The 17,238-nt window shown below is 39.2% G+C and overlaps 1 protein-coding gene across 3 annotated transcripts in view; it reads right to left on the bottom strand.

Annotated features, from left to right (window-relative positions):
* Window positions 1–10,839: 10,839 nt before the first annotated feature.
* The window catches only part of LOC100366304 (regulating synaptic membrane exocytosis protein 2-like), a 238,080-nt gene continuing 231,681 nt past the window's right edge, over window positions 10,840–17,238 (bottom strand). For all 3 annotated transcript variants that reach the window (XM_085508189.1, XM_085508187.1, XM_085508188.1), the window contains exons 17-19: window positions 16,684–16,901; window positions 16,417–16,559; window positions 10,840–13,025 (exon numbers count right to left, since the gene is read on the bottom strand). In XM_085508189.1, the coding sequence (XP_085364315.1) occupies window positions 12,807–13,025; window positions 16,417–16,559; window positions 16,684–16,901 (580 nt within the window). In that variant the 3' untranslated portion in view covers window positions 10,840–12,806. The remainder of the gene's footprint in view (window positions 13,026–16,416; window positions 16,560–16,683; window positions 16,902–17,238) is intronic.

The following is a 17,238-nucleotide window of genomic DNA, read 5'->3' as shown; positions in this document are numbered from 1 at the left end:
AATTTACTTGTGTTTCTCATCTCAGTTCATGGCAGAAAAGTTAGAAATATATGATATACCATGCAGCAATCAGGTGTACATTATTCAGAATAATACTTCATTGCACAACTATTTTTGATACAACCATTTTTTTTGGTTATGTATCCGATTTAGATACAACAACTGCTAAATTACGCATAGAATATATTGTTCAAATGTTGTACGTCTTCTTTGACTTTATTGAGTGCATCAAGGAAAATAATTTGCATGCAGTGAAAAAAAAATCATTCACGACGTGCAACGTTTGCCATGACAGCAGTTGTTTGCAATCGTCTGCCTTCGTCTAGATCATAAACGGACTCAAGACTTGTGGTCTACGATCGATCAGCTGGTATTTTAACCACCAGAAATGAAATACTTTGTAACAGTTGTGAAAAGTAAACAAAAACGGCGTTGGTTTGTGGTATGAATGTAATTTTTTTGTATCATAATTTTTGAAGTCAGTATTACTGAAAATTATGGTTTATTTTTTTAAATCAACGCCAAATTTCGGTGGTTCATATTGATCTTAATTTTTCAATAATTGATAAAACGGTTACTTTGTACCTAGATTCATCATCCCAGCTTTTCGAAATTTCGGAAAGACCAGTGCTCAAATGCTAACACTGCTACCGTTTTGTTAATATTTGCACAATGTTTATACCATGTATATGTATACCTACCGGTAATACTCTGTTGTTATACTCTCTTGATTCTGATAGAACGGGTGACAAGCTTCCTGTCGCAAACAATGCATATTAATCTAACGTCCATTGTCAGCATTGTTACAGTCAAGACTTCGTCTGAGAAATAGTTTCATTTTCTAAGTCTATATTCTATTTTAATAACACCAACTTACTAACGCAATGGCGATAAAAAAAGAAAGCAAAGATGGCAATGGCATGCTGTGTACCCTTACATCGATCGACCATTGAGATTCACGCTTTTCGACCAACCAACCAATGGGAATCGTGCTTTTCGCAGAGTGACACTGTGATCCTGTCGCAGAGTGCAATAATCGACATTCGGCAAGTCGCACAATCGCGTCGCAGAGTTAGTTTTTAGACCCCCATACATACCTCTTTATCCCCATCCCTTCTCCCCAGGTTTGTCTCTTGACGTCCGATTGAAAAAAGTGGTACAAATTGGACCCCTCTCGACTTCAATAGGGTTAACCTAATCTATCTCGGATGTTTATCATTGTATTTTTTTCATATAAAAATGGTATTTTCCCGAGTGCATATGGAAATAATTTACTTGTAAAATGAAATGCATCTTCAACTTCTTGAAAATTAGCTGCTTGATTGCTTTGATATGTTATAAGAAGGTGTCCGTGTCTTCAATTCTCTACTTATGTTATTCTCAGTCTTATTCTCGAAATTTAGTGTGTAGTTGACCCATACTGATTTATAATGTCTACAGTTTTTTATTTCTGATACATTTTTGTGATTTGAACTGTTATTCAAATATCGTTTTTGTCATTTAGAGCTAGATTATTTTAACCTAGCACAGCAGTTTATTCTCTGTCAGCAGACCATGGATATGATGATAAACAGTATGTATAATTTCTGTCTCTTTACAAATACAAATAAATACTTATGACAAATTATAGTGACGGGAACAGAATAGGCACAACATGAAAATTCCAAATAGTTTGCTGGAAATAAAAGAAAACGTGCAGCCTCTCGGCTGAGATAGCTCCGCTGTTAGCAATGCACAATTAAGAACTGAAGATATCATTAGAAAATGAACAATATATATACAAGCAGCCTCTCGGCTGAGATAGCTCCGCTGTTAGCAATGCACATTTCAATTAAAGAACAGAAGATATCATTAGAAAATGAACAATATGTATAGTATCAAGCAATGGGACTTGCTGTTTTTAACAAGAAGTCGAAAATATCACTTTTTACCAAAAATTACAAAAATATTCACCAAAATTAGAGAATTAAAGATATCATTACAAAATGAACAAATCTGAGAGAGGTCTACATGTAGTACCTATATATGTAATATCAAAGCAATTGGACTTGCGGTTTTTAACAAGAAGTCGAAAATATCACTTTTTACCAAAAATATTCACCAAAATTAGAGAATTAAAGATATCATTGCAAAATGAACAATCTGAGAGAGGTCCACATGTAGTACCTGTATATGTAATACCAAAGCAATTGGACTAATCATTATGCAAATTAGGTAATTAATATGCATGGCATTTTACCCCAAACTAATCAGGTGTGCATATTTTTCTAGAGCATATATCTACTAAGCGTCATCAATATGCATTAAACAGTTCTTAAGATATAAGTGAACAGTCTATTTATCACCTATTTATTTGTGAATTATCATGCAAATTAGGTAATTAATATGCACAAATTTAAACTAAAAACTAACCAAATCTGCACATCAGTCCATAGCTATGTACTAAGCTTCATCAAAATTCAGTGTTTTTTTTAGATATATACACACACACACACACACTTACTGCAAAGACTCCCATTGTGTGCTTTGCACACAGGAGACAAAAATGTAAAATAAGTTGATGTGGACACTGACGACAATCAGTAGTATGGCTAGCTCGCTCGATAACGAAGTCAATGAGGGGTGTACATGAATTGGGTGAAGGTACAAGTGGAACAGGTTGAGTAACCAGGGTCTGCAATCTATTGAGTGTGACATTTATTTTCAGAGTGCAATCATGTTTATATACCGGACACAAAAAACAAGTAATTCAAGATGCATTAACAATTGAAAAATCTTTATTAGGAAATCGTTGGCAAGCAAAACAATGTAAAGAAACAGTATTGGAAACTACAAGTGCAAAAAGAAATTTGCTATATGGCAGTAAAAACTAATGAATGGGAACATAAAAATAAAGCTTGTTAGAAGAAGTATATTGCTCTTTTATAAACAAGATAAACATTAATAAATGGACAGTAATGTACAAATTGAATGATCTAGTCTCTAATAGGGCACTTAACACCAAAAAAGGTCTGCTCTGTGCATGTGTGGGTATCATGTTTTGTGCCTATTTCTACAGTACAGTTATATTAAAATTAATATAAAGTGTACCATACCTTTCCCCTTTACTAACCCTAAGCTACACAAACTTGACTTCAATTTGATTAAATATTAATATAAATTATAAAAAACGGCAAGGGTTGTCACTTAGGAGGTTTGTCGTCATACGGAAGTTGTCACAACATTGATAATGACATATACACACACACACACACACACACACATACTTGTATTGCTATATGTTCCAAGGACTTCATTGGATTAACTTTTAATATAGTTGAATTAACTTTTAATATAGTTGCGATATGAACTCGATTAAAACACGTTCCTATATAGGGTTGCGTTTTAATTGGAGTTTAATTAAACTCAATTACAATGCAATACAATGGAGAATTGCATTTTAATTAAATTTAATTAAACAAGAGTTGAATATCCCGTGACTGAACACAGAAATGTTTGCGAAGCTTAGGTTTAGTATCTGGGTAAGGTATGGTACAATTATATTAATATTAATATAACGTGAACCATACCTTCCCCCGATACTAAACCTAAGCTACGCAAAACGTATTAATAATCGAATTAACTATTAATATAAATTATGTTTTCCGAGGACTATGAAAAAGGTCCTCGGAAGGTGTGTATGTCCTCAGAAGTAGCTATATATCTGTATTTTTGTCCTCGCAACATATAGCAATCCAAGTACACCCGCGCACACACACACACACACACACACACACACACACACACACACACACGTACACACACACACTGCATTAACCAGTTCTGACCATATTACTTCCACAGTAAAAAAAACAGAATACATTTCTGACTATATTACTTCCACATCAAGGTAATCTGGATTTGTGGGTAGACAGACCGCAGTTCTGGTACTGTGGGTAGACAGACCGCAGTTCTGGTACTGTGGGTACTGTGGGTAGACAGACCGCAGTTTTTGTACTGTTGGTACCGTGGGTAGACAGACCACAGTTTTGGTACCGTGGGTAGACAGACCACAGTTTTGGTACCGTGGGTAGACAGACCACAGTTCTGGAACCGTGGGTAGGCAGACCACAGTTCTGGAACCGTGGGTAGGCAGACCACAGTTCTGGAACCGTGGGTAGGCAGACCACAGTTCTGGAACCGTGGGTAGGCAGACCACAGTTCTGGAACCGTGGGTAGGCAGACCACAGTTCTGGAACTGTGGGTAGGCAGACCACAGTTCTGGAACTGTGGGTAGGCAGACTACAGTTCTGGAACTGTGGGTAGGCAGACCACAGTTCTGGAACTGTGGGTAGGCAGACTACAGTTCTGGAACTGTGGGTAGGCAGACCACAGTTCTGGAACTGTGGGTAGGCAGACCACAGTTCTGGTACTGTGGGTAGGCAGACCACAGTTCTGGTACTGTGGGTAGGCAGACCACAGTTCTGGTACTGTGGGTAGAAAGACCACAGTTCTGGTACTGTGGGTAGACAGACCACAGGTGTGGTACTGTTGGTAGGCAGACCACAGTTCTGGAACTGTGGGTAGGCAGACTACAGTTCTGGAACTGTGGGTAGGCAGACTACAGTTCTGGAACTGTGGGTAGGCAGACTACAGTTCTGGAACTGTGGGTAGGCAGACTACAGTTCTGGAACTGTGGGTAGGCAGACCACAGTTCTGGAACTGTGGGTAGGCAGACCACAGTTCTGGTACTGTGGGTAGATAGACCACAGTTCTGGTACTGTGGGTAGACAGATCACAGTTCTGGTACTGTGGATAGGCTGACCACAGTTCTGGTACTGTGGATAGGCTGACCACAGTTCTGGTACTGTGGATAGGCTGACCACAGTTCTGGTACTGTGGGTAGGCAGACTACAGTTCTGGAACTGTGGGTAGGCAGACTACAGTTCTGGAACTGTGGGTAGGCAGACTACAGTTCTGGAACTGTGGGTAGGCAGACTACAGTTCTGGAACTGTGGGTAGGCAGACTACAGTTCTGGAACTGTGGGTAGGCAGACTACAGTTCTGGAACTGTGGGTAGGCAGACTACAGTTCTGGAACTGTGGGTAGGCAGACTACAGTTCTGGAACTGTGGGTAGGCAGACCACAGTTCTGGAACTGTGGGTAGGCAGACCACAGTTCTGGTACTGTGGGTAGACAGATCACAGTTCTGGTACTGTCGGTAGACAGATCACAGTTCTGGTACTGTCGGTAGACAGACCACAGTTCTGGTACTGTGGGTAGACAGACCACAGTTATGGTACTGTGGGTAGACAGACCACAGGTGTGGTACTGTTGGTAGGCAGACCACAGTTCTGGAACTGTGGGTAGGCAGACCACAGTTCTGGAACTGTGGGTAGGCAGACTACAGTTCTGGAACTGTGGGTAGGCAGACCACAGTTCTGGTACTGTGGGTAGATAGACCACAGTTCTGGTACTGTGGGTAGATAGACCACAGTTCTGGTACTGTGGGTAGATAGACCACAGTTCTGGTACTGTGGGTAGACAGACCACAGTTCTGGTACTGTGGATAGGCTGACCACAGTTCTGGTACTGTGGGTTGGCAGACCACAGTTCTGGTACTGTGGGTAGACAGATCACAGTTCTGGTACTGTCGGTAGACAGACCACAGTTCTGGTACTGTGGATAGGCTGACCACAGTTCTGGTACTGTGGATAGGCTGACCACAGTTCTGGTACTGTGGGTTGGCAGACCACAGTTCTGGTACTGTGGGTAGGCAGACCACAGTTCTGGTACTGTGGGTAGGCAGACCACAGTTCTGGTACTGTGGGTAGACAGATCATAGTTCTGGTACTGTGGGTAGACAGATCACAGTTCTGGAACTGTGGGTAGGCAGACCACAGTTCTGGTACTGTGGATAGGCTGACCACAGTTCTGGTACTGTGGGTTGGCAGACCACAGTTCTGGTACTGTGGGTAGACAGATCACAGTTCTGGTACTGTGGGTAGACAGATCACAGTTCTGGTACTGTGGGTAGACAGATCACAGTTCTGGTACTGTGGGTAGACAGATCACAGGTCTGGTACTGTGGGTAGACAGATCACAGTTCTGGTACTGTGGGTAGACAGATCACAGTTCTGGTAGTGGGTAGACAGATCACAGTTCTGGTACTGTGGGTAGACAGATCACAGTTCTGGTACTGTGGGTAGACAGACCACAGTTCTGGTACTGTGGATAGGCTGACCACAGTTCTGGTACTGTGGGTTGGCAGACCACAGTTCTGGTACTGTGGGTAGACAGATCACAGTTCTGGTACTGTGGGTAGACAGATCACAGTTCTGGTACTGTGGGTAGACAGACCACAGTTCTGGTACTGTGGGTAGACAGACCACAGTTCTGGTACTGTGGGTTGGCAGACCACAGTTCTGGCACTGTTGATAGGTTGACCACAGTTCTGGTACTGTGGGTAGACAGACCACAGTTCTGGTACTGTGGGTAGGCAGACCACAGTTCTGGTACTGTGGATAGGCTGACCACAGTTCTGGTACTGTGGGTAGGCAGACCACAGTTCTGGAACTGTGGGTAGGCAGACTACAGTTCTGGTACTGTCGGTAGACAGACCACAGTTCTGGTACTGTGGATAGGCTGACCACAGTTCTGGTACTGTGGGTAGACAGACCACAGTTCTGGTACTGTGGGTAGGCAGACCACAGTTCTGGTACTGTGGGTAGGCAGACCACAGTTCTGGTACTGTGGGTAGGCAGACCACAGTTCTGGTACTGTGGGTAGGCAGACCACAGTTCTGGTACTGTGGGTAGGCAGACCACAGTTCTGGAACTGTGGGTAGGCAGACTACAGCTCTGGAACTGTGGGTAGGCAGACTACAGTTCTGGTACAGTGGGTGGGCAGACCACAGTTCTGGTACAGTGGGTGGGCAGACCACAGTTCTGGTACTGTGGGTAGGCAGACCACAGTCACAGTTCTGGAACTGTGGGTAGACAGACTACAGTTCTGGTACTGTGGGTAGACAGACTACAGTTCTGGTACCGTGGGTAGACAGACCACAGTTCTGGTACTGTGGGTAGACAGACCACAGTTCTGGTACTGTCGGTAGACAGACCACAGTTCAGATACTGTGGGTTGGCAGACCACAGTTCTGGTACTGTGGATAGGCTGACCACAGTTCTGGTACTGTGGATAGACTGACCACAGTTCTGGTACTGTGGGTAGACAGACCACATTTCTGGTACTGTGGGTAGGCAGACCACAGTTCTGGTACTGTGGATAGGCTGACCACAGTTCTGGTACTGTGGGTAGGCAGACCACAGTTCTGGAACTGTGGGTAGGCAGACTACAGTTCTGGTACTGTCGGTAGACAGACCACAGTTCTGGTACTGTGGGTAGGCAGACCACAGTTCTGGTACTGTGGGTAGGCAGACCACAGTTCTGGTACTGTGGATAGGCTGACCACAGTTCTGGTACTGTGGGTAGGCAGACCACAGTTCTGGTACTGTGGGTAGGCAGACCACAGTTCTGATACTGTGGGTAGGCAGACCACAGTTCTGGAACTGTGGGTAGGCAGACTACAGTTCTGGAACTGTGGGTAGGCAGACTACAGTTCTGGTACTGTGGGTAGGCAGACTACAGTTCTGGTACTGTGGGTAGGCAGACCACAGTTCTGGTACTGTGGGTAGGCAGACCACAGTCACAGTTCTGGAACTGTGGGTAGACAGACTACAGTTCTGGTACTGTGGGTAGACAGACTACAGTTCTGGTACTGTGGGTAGACAGACCACAGTTCTGGTACTGTGGGTAGACAGACCACAGTTCTGGTACTGTGGGTAGGCAGACCACAGTTCTGGTACTGTGGGATGGCAGACCACAGTTCTGGTACTGTGGGTAGACAGACCACAGTTCTGGTACTGTGGGTAGGCAGACTACAGTTCTGGTACTGTGGGTAGGCAGACTACAGTTCTGGTACTGTGGGTTGGTTGACCACAGTTCTGGTACTGTGGGTAGGCAGACTACAGTTCTGGTACTGTGGGTTGGCTGACCACAGTTCTGGTACTGTGGGTTGGCTGACCACAGTTCTGGTACTGTGGGTTGGCTGACCACAGTTCTGGTACTGTGGGTTGGCTGACCACAGTTCTGGTACTGTGGGTTGGCTGACCACAGTTCTGGTACTGTGGGTTGGCTGACCACAGTTCTGGTACTGTGGATAGGCTGACCACAGTTCTGGTACTGTGGGTTGGCTGACCACAGTTCTGGTACTGTGGGTTGGCTGACCACAGTTCTGGTACTGTGAATAGGCTGACCACAGTTCTGGTACTGTGGATAGACCACAGTTCTGGTACTGTGGGTAGGCATTGTGAACTGAAATTAGTCTTTCTTGTTGAATCAGAACTATAAACGTTAGCAGACTCCCGCCTGGCATTCATGGTATCATATCTCACCAAATTGCAGTAGACAATGTTGACAGACTTCCATCTGACACCCACCACCCCAGATCTTACCAAATTACAGTAGACAAGGTTGACAGACTTCCATCTGACACTAACTACCCAAGATCTCACCAAATTACAGTAGACAAGGTTGACATACTTCCATCTGACACCAACTACCCCAGATCTCACCAAATTACAGTAGACAAGGTTGACATACTTCCATCTGACACTCACCACCCCAGATCTCACCAAATTACAGTAGACAAGGTTGACATACTTCCATCTGACAAATTACAGTAGACAAGATTGACATACTTCCATCTGACACCCACCACCCCAGATCTCACCAAATTACAGTTGACAGGTTGACAGACTTCCATCTGACACTAACTACCCCAGATCTCACCAAATTACAGTAGACAAGGTTGACATACTTCCATCTGACACCCACCACCCCAGATCTCACCAAATTACAGTAGACAAGGTTGACAGACTTCCATCTGACACCAACTACCCCAGATCTCACCAAATTACAGTAGACAAGGTTGACATACTTCCATCTGACACCAAATTACAGTAGACAAGATTGACATACTTCCATCTGACACCCACCACCCCAGATCTCACCAAATTACAGTTGACAGGTTGACAGACTTCCATCTGACACCAACTACCCCAGATCTCACCAAATTACAGTAGACAAGGTTGACATACTTCCATCTGACACTCACCACCCCAGATCTCACCAAATTACAGTAGACAAGGTTGACATACTTCCATCTGACACCCACCACCCCATTTCTCACCAAATTACAGTAGACAAGGTTGACATACTTCCATCTGACACCAACTACCCCAGATCTCACCAAATTACAGTAGACAAGGTTGACATACTTCCATCTGACACCAAATTACAGTAGACAAGATTGACATACTTCCATCTGACACCCACCACCCCAGATCTCACCAAATTACAGTTGACAGGTTGACAGACTTCCATCTGACACCAACTACCCCAGATCTCACCAAATTACAGTAGACAAGGTTGACATACTTCCATCTGACACTCACCACCCCAGATCTCACCAAATTACAGTAGACAAGGTTGACATACTTCCATCTGACACCCACCACCCCATTTCTCACCAAATTACAGTAGACAAGGTTGACATACTTCCATCTGACACCCACCACCCCATTTCTCACCAAATTACAGTAGACAAGGTTGACAGACTTCTATTCGACACCTACTACCCACAGCAAATTACAGCAGAGCAGACCATAGTAAAACTACAGTGGAGTTTGTGCAAAAGCTAACATGAATACCTCAAATGTAACAAATTTGGAGTAATTCCAACAATAACATAAATATCTCTTGAGTTTGTTCATCTTAAAATGTCCATGCAACACCATCATATTCAAATTGAGATAAAGAATGTGTAAAGACATGCAGAGAAACATTAGAAAATGTTTATATACAGCCAGTGTTATAGCCGATGCAATCACCGCAAAAGAATTTATTAGGCAGTGTTTTAGCCGATGCAATTACCACAAAGGAATTTGTCAGGCAGTGTTACAACCAATGCAATCATCACAAAGGAATTTGTCAGGCAGTGTTACAACCAATGCAATCATCACAAAGGAAATTGTCAGGCAGTGTTACAACCAATGCAATCATCACAAAGGAAATTGTCAGGCAGTGTTACAACCAATGCAATCATCACAAAGGAAATTGTCAGGCAGTGTTACAACCAATGCAATCATCACAAAGGAATTTGTCAGGCAGTGTTACAACCAATGCAATCATCACAAAGGAAATTGCTTGCACAATTATTAGCTGGGCTGCGGTAACAGTGTTTACAAATATTATATGTTGGTGTAAATATGGTAATGTTCAATTTCACATACATCGGCATTTGGATAAATTGTGTCCTAAAACTCTGGCTGTATACAAGAACACAGTGTATTAGGATGTGGTGCTGTAAGGCATGGTTTTATCCAGAAATCACACAAACACTGAGTATAGTGGCTTTCTTTCATAAAAATTTTTGTAAGAAAGTCAGATTTTTTTTTTTAAATGAGAAATGTAAGACTATTACCATGGTTACATGAAAAGACAAATACAACTAAAATCCTAATATTATAGTATTGCATCATGACAATGGATTGAACCATTTTTTTCTTCAGATGGTCTCTACGGGTTGCCACCCATAAAACAGCAATATTTTGCTCAAATCTGTGTCAGTTTTCATTAAATTGGCCACACCTGACCACGTAGCTGACCATCCTGTTGGTTGGACGTGACAATCCTTTGACCATTCTGTTGGCTTAACCTTGTGATCCTCATATTGCATTTGCTGTTATTTTAATAAAGGCATTGTAGGAAACAATTGAGTCAATGACAAACCATACAAAGTGGCAGTGTTCCTTACTCTACAAGGAGTGTATATTAACTATTATCTGCAATTAAAAATTCTAACATCTTACACCAATATTAAAAACATTCGAACCTTAAAAAAAATCGCATTGATTTAATTTAAAAAAAAGAAGCAATTCTCTAATGGTCAATTCATTATTCATATAGTTATTGAATTTACATAAATGTACAGCAGCTGAATTGCATTTAGAATTGATGCATACATTCCATGACGAGGAACAGGTACTTGACAATCAAGATGAAAATCATTAACTCACATCTAATAAATAAATTAAATAAATATATATATATACAATATGCAGTAATAAAATGCATCAAAGGTGAAACCATTCAGTAAAACGTCCACTAAATAACAAACAAAAGTAACATCCCTCAATGTCATTGAATATTAAAATAAAAAATTCCTCTGGAATGCATATATACAACATAACTTGCACACACTCTTATACTATATTGTCTAGCAACCAATAAAAACTTGCAATGTTTTTGTACAGGGGGTCTAATTGGTCAACAAGCTCCTGTAATTTTTAAATCTCAATGTAATTGGATAATGACAATTAGAAATGTATTTGCACCTTACACTAATAAAAGCTTGTTAATATCAGAGCTAAAAACTAGGTTCAGATCCTGATACACAGGTTCCTGAATTGTTATCAATTTTTAGTGGAAAATGTCAAAAGGAATGTTTATATAATCATAAAAAATGTAAATTGGTAAATCATGTAAAGTATTAATCATCACAGAAACATCTACATTCTATTGTCTACTATGTTTCTAATTTAATATTTAACAGTTAGGAAGGCTTTAATGAAATTTACTAATTAACTAAAGGTACCAGGGCTACCTAAGTTAGCCAATAAAGGCACCCAAACCAGCAAGAGTTTGGTCATGGTCTAAAATTGTCATCCACAGTTTTTACTGTCACACTTCTAAATTTAAAACACTTAGGGTGTATTTTCCATGACCAATCAACAAGCATATATTATTGCAACAATGTTGTAAACAAAGTTCATATTCATTTAAGTAGAGAGAAGATATATGTATATATTATGACAATGAATGAGTCAATTAAATGTGTCAATGACATCCATAATAATTTAAATATGCAAATGACATCTATCATCGATTAAATGTACAAATGTCATCCATCGTCGATTAAATGCAACAATGTCATCCACCATCAATTAAATGTACCAATATTATACCCTATCATTTAAATGTGTCAATGTTATTACCATTAATTAAATGCGCCAATTACAACCACTTAAATTATCAATGACATCTGCCATCATTTGAATATGTCAATGAAGTATGTCAACGATTGAATGACGTGCACTATTAATTTAATGTGCCATTGTATCCACTTCAACTAAATGTGCCATTGACATCCATCAATAAATAACATGATTAAATGTGCCCAATTAACTGTCTAATGTGTAGACAATGCTAACACCCACTGTCAATTCACAATGTGCACATTGTATGATCGATATTCAGTGTGTTAAAGCATCAATGAATAACATTGAATAATCAGCGTAAAATTTAATAATTATTAAATAGTAGCTGAACACCATTTATTTTCTTTGAGATACAAAAGGTGGTTGGTTAGTTTCATATCACTTCCTTAATGAGATAAAGCAATTCTAGTTGTTAATGCACTATCCAAACTTAATCAAGTTAATGTAGATAGAGGCTATGATGGGACGCTATCAGTTGAACTCACTTGAAGCTCTATGTAGTTCTTGAAGTTAAAGCAGATGATTGGAATGATGGTACACTATTGGATGAAATCAATGAAGCTCCATGCAGTTCTGGAGGTTAATACAGATAGTGGCTATGATCTACATGTACACTATCCATTGAACTCATTGAAGTCCTATGTAGTTCTCAAAGTTAAATCAGAGGAAGGCTGTGAAGGTACACTATCTGTGGAACTCACTGAAGTCCTATGTAGTTCTCAAAGTTAATGCAGATGGTGGGTAAGATGGTATACTATCCATTGAGGTCACTGAAGTTCTATGTGGAGTGTCAGCTAGAGATGAAGTTGTAAACAGTTTATACCATCCAAGTGACGATTTTGATAGGTTCAGATCATCCAATAAAATCTGAGCTACCCCCATGAATACTTTGCGGTCCATTCTACCATAATCACCCCAGACAGTAATCTGTAAGTAAACATTGTATTACGTAGTCTTCATAAGTTATATAAGAAATATATAAATAATTATAGAGGCATTACTCTGAACTCAACAGTATCAAAAGTTTATGCTAAAATAATTGAAACTAAATTAAAACAATTTGTGGAAGATAATAACATATTAGGTGAGATTCAGGGTGGATTTAGAAAGGACAGACGCTGTGAAGACAATATCTTTACACTCAAAGGTATTGTGTCTCAGCGAAAATCTCAAAACAATTCTACATATGTTGCTTTCCTAAATTTTTCTAAAGCTTTTGATCGAGTTTGGAGAGATGGACTTCGGGTTTCACTGTGGAATGCAGGAATTAGAGGAACATTGTGGAATATAATTAATGATATGTATGAAAATGTTTTTAACAAATTTAACTTTAACGACATAGAAACGGATTATTTTGAAACTACAGAAGGGGTCAAACAAGGATGTGTGTTAAGTCCTTTACTATTTTCAATTTACATAAATGAATTTGCAAAAATGCTGCAGGATTCAAAATTAGGGGTAGAAATAGGTAAAAAGATAATTCCTGGACTATTTTGGGCAGATGATGTTGTCCTCATCGCAAATAATGCAGATGAATTACAAAATATGTTAGACATAGCAGCAAAATTTGCAGACAATTGGAAATTAAGTTACAACAGCAACAAATCCCAAGTAATGTATTTTGGCAAAAAATTGCATAGAAAAGGCACACTCTGGAAATTAGGAAATCTGTTACTAGAAGAGACCAACACATATAAATACTTGGGAATAGTTATTTCTAAAACTATAAAGGACCATGCACAATTTACTGAAATTTACAAGAAGGGGATGAAATTAATATCATATTGTAAAGCCATCATCAATCAACACAATAGTTACAATAGGTTTGAGTATGGTGATGTATTGTGGAAGAGTATAATTTTACCATCTATTAGCTATGGATGTGGTGTATGGTTTTTAGAAAATAACGATGATAGGAAAAAGTTAAAAAGTCTGCAATATCAGTTTGGCAAATTCCTTTTTAAAGTCAACAGAAATGTTGCTTGCTCTGCTGTATTAGGGGATTTAGGATGGGCTGATTTGAGCTACACCCTTGATACTTTTCGAATTAAATATTTGAACAGATTACAAGAAATGAATAACACCAGATGGACCAAAATTGTTTTCACAGAATTGCACAAGTCGTATGTAAACAACCGTAAGCTTACTTGGAATTGGCCAACATATGTGCACAAAGTACTTGAAACTAACGGATTAGACCATGTCTATGGGTTAAACATACCTAACAATATAAACTGGCTCAAAAGCTTTTATAAAATAAGTGAACAAAATGAAGTAAAAACGTTTGCAGATCAAATATCTAATATGAAATCACTGGAACATTACAGTTGGGTTAAAAGAAATAAGGAAAAAGAAAACTATATAAATGATCCCCTTGATCATCATGGCATATCACTGTATTTTAAAGTCAGATCTAACTCACTGGATTTAGAGGGTAATAAAATAACATGGGACAAATATAAAGGGAATGGAATGTGCAAGCGATGTAATGATGACAAAGAAGATATTTATCATTTTCTATTTTTATGCAAAGCAACTTATCATTTAAGACACAAATTTTATGGAGATTTCATGTACAAAGTTCAAAACCTTGAAGTAGACCCAACACTTATTAATAACTTTCTTTCTGGAGGAATTAATTTTAAGTTTAATGTACTTTTTAGCGACATATTGTGGAAAGTCAACAATAATTTGGGGAATATTGTATCCAAGGAAGTTAGAGTATTTATTACTCAATTGTATAAGTATAGAAAAGAAAGTTTGAATTTATTGTGATTTTTCTTCTTTCCTTTTTCAAATATGTATGATTTGGTTGTTTTCTTCTCTTTGTTTGCCGCTCCAAAGGCTAATAAAATATTATTATTATTATTATTATATAAAGTTTGAATATGTACAGTCATAGCATGTAAAGATATACGGCTCTAGAACAGCATTCATTAATACTGAATGACCGCTAGTCAACCATTTAAAATGAGTTTTTAAACACCGCGGAAAATCATGCACTCGATCAGTGCCGCAATTTTGGTTACCTCAATCAGAATATCCCCCAGAATATCACCCAGCATGCATCAATCGCGATATCGCAACGAGCATTGTTGCCATGGACGGCATTCCTCGGTACAAGGCACCCTATGAATAAGGTATTTCCCGAGGTCAGGGCTCGTTTGTTATAGGCAGTTTCGTCTGCAATTGAATAAATTTTGCCTTGAATAAACGTTTACAGTTGTCCTTTCTTTCAGCACGAGTCCATTTAATTTGTTTTCTGTTTTGATACTTTGTGTCACTGGCAATTGAATAATAAAATAACTGATGTGCAGCAAATCCGAATAAATCTTCATGGTGCACGCTGCATTTGTTTTTCGGATTTAGCAACGTCGCACTCCTGAAAGAATTTTTTCGAAAATTTAACGTGCAACAGTAGTGTAAGTCTCAAGTGCAACTTTGTAAAAACAAATTGTCATCTTCTGATACTTTTAGGTAATTATCCAGTCCAATGAAAAGTCTGATTCACGTCCTTAGAGGCCCTGCTCACTTTATTTAGAACTCTTTCAGCACTATTTGGAGTGTTTTGTTTAGGCAGGATGCACTGTAAAATGAAGCTTACACACAAATAAACATAAATAAACACATTATAGGGACAACTACCTGGTTGACAAATCAACATAAATCCTAAAAAGAAACAGCTTAGAAGGTGTGAACGAGATTGGTTTGAACCGCTGTGTTTATGCAAATTTGTGCAGTTATGTGGAGATATGGTATACTGTATAATATTTTATTTTAGCTGTAATTTTCACTTAATAGATAATTTGTTTTGTTTAAAGCATATTTTCACTGACTTTTGATGAGTTGAACGTAAAATGTAGAAAAAATGGAATTTCACAGGATTCAGTGAAAATAGGAAATTTAAAATAAATTCCAAGTGAAAAAATAGTGATTTCAGTGATTAGGAATTTTATTGTTTTATAGCTAATTTGCATTATTTTTGGCAGATCAAATTCTCATGAAAAAATTTCCATCTACACACAAGATTCAAATGGTTCAGTGTTTTTTGAGAAAAAGGCGTTGACAGACAGCCAGCAGACAGACTCCTGACACAGCAACATCCCTATGGCTCACTGACCTAAGGTCTATTGCGCCAAACAAAATGATGTACATCAAGATTTCATAATGTACAATGTATGTATCAAGTTGAGACAATGACATCAGGGTACATTAAATTACATTGAGTGCAACTATAACATGCACTATGAACACAACTGATAAACTGTGATATGTGTTTAGAACTCGGTTACAATAATTCTAGTTCAATCACACTTACTTGTAATACTTTGCCATGGTAGTCTTCTTCAAATATAAGCACTTGTTGATAGAGTGGATCTAATGTCCGACGTGTTGCTATTTTAGTCTTCCTTTTACCAATACAACGCTTACCTTCCATTAGGTACACCTTGACATATGGAGCTGATTGACCAACAATAAATACTTGATAAGTGATATGATACTCAAATAGAACATGGTCAAGACATTAACAATTCATTGACACAGTCAGCATTATGTATGTTAAAAAATTAAATAAAGTAATAACCTGGTAATATCTTTGCTCCAGGCTTTGCCATCAAACCCCTAGCCCTGACAACCTCCACTTCTAAATGTCCACCTTTCTCACTAATTCCAATTTGAACATCACCTAAACATGGCGATCCAAGAACCTGACGACCGACTAACTGCCCTTGTCCCAAACCATCAATAAATTCTCCAAATTGTCCCTCAGGTCCAAGACGCAGGCCAGGTGGTAACCACATCCTGTGAATAACAAGACATGAAATGTCACAGTCCCCGTTATTTGATTATAAAGTAGTACAAGGAACATCTGCAAACAGGTGAAAAAATATGTACTCTATGTGGGTACAACTCATCATAAAGTGATTTCCCATAATCTAGTTTTGTACTGACAACTAAAAACTTCCACTGACCCATGTTCAGAATCTCAGAGTACACAAGTGCAACAAAACTATTTGTCATACATGTATACTTGCTCAAGAAACTGCATTCATAAATCTGAGTGAACCTTGATGTACATGACTTCTTTGTTAATCAGGTCTTAGTATATTACCAGGACCTGGGTTTGTTTCAACATCAC

The sequence above is a fragment of the Saccoglossus kowalevskii genome, chromosome 14 (assembly GCF_978046115.1).
Source record: "Saccoglossus kowalevskii chromosome 14, keSacKowa6.1, whole genome shotgun sequence".
Classification (NCBI taxonomy): Eukaryota; Metazoa; Hemichordata; class Enteropneusta; family Harrimaniidae; genus Saccoglossus; species Saccoglossus kowalevskii.
The sequence above is the reverse complement of the archived record's forward strand: the minus strand, read 5'-3'. Positions and strand labels throughout refer to the sequence as shown.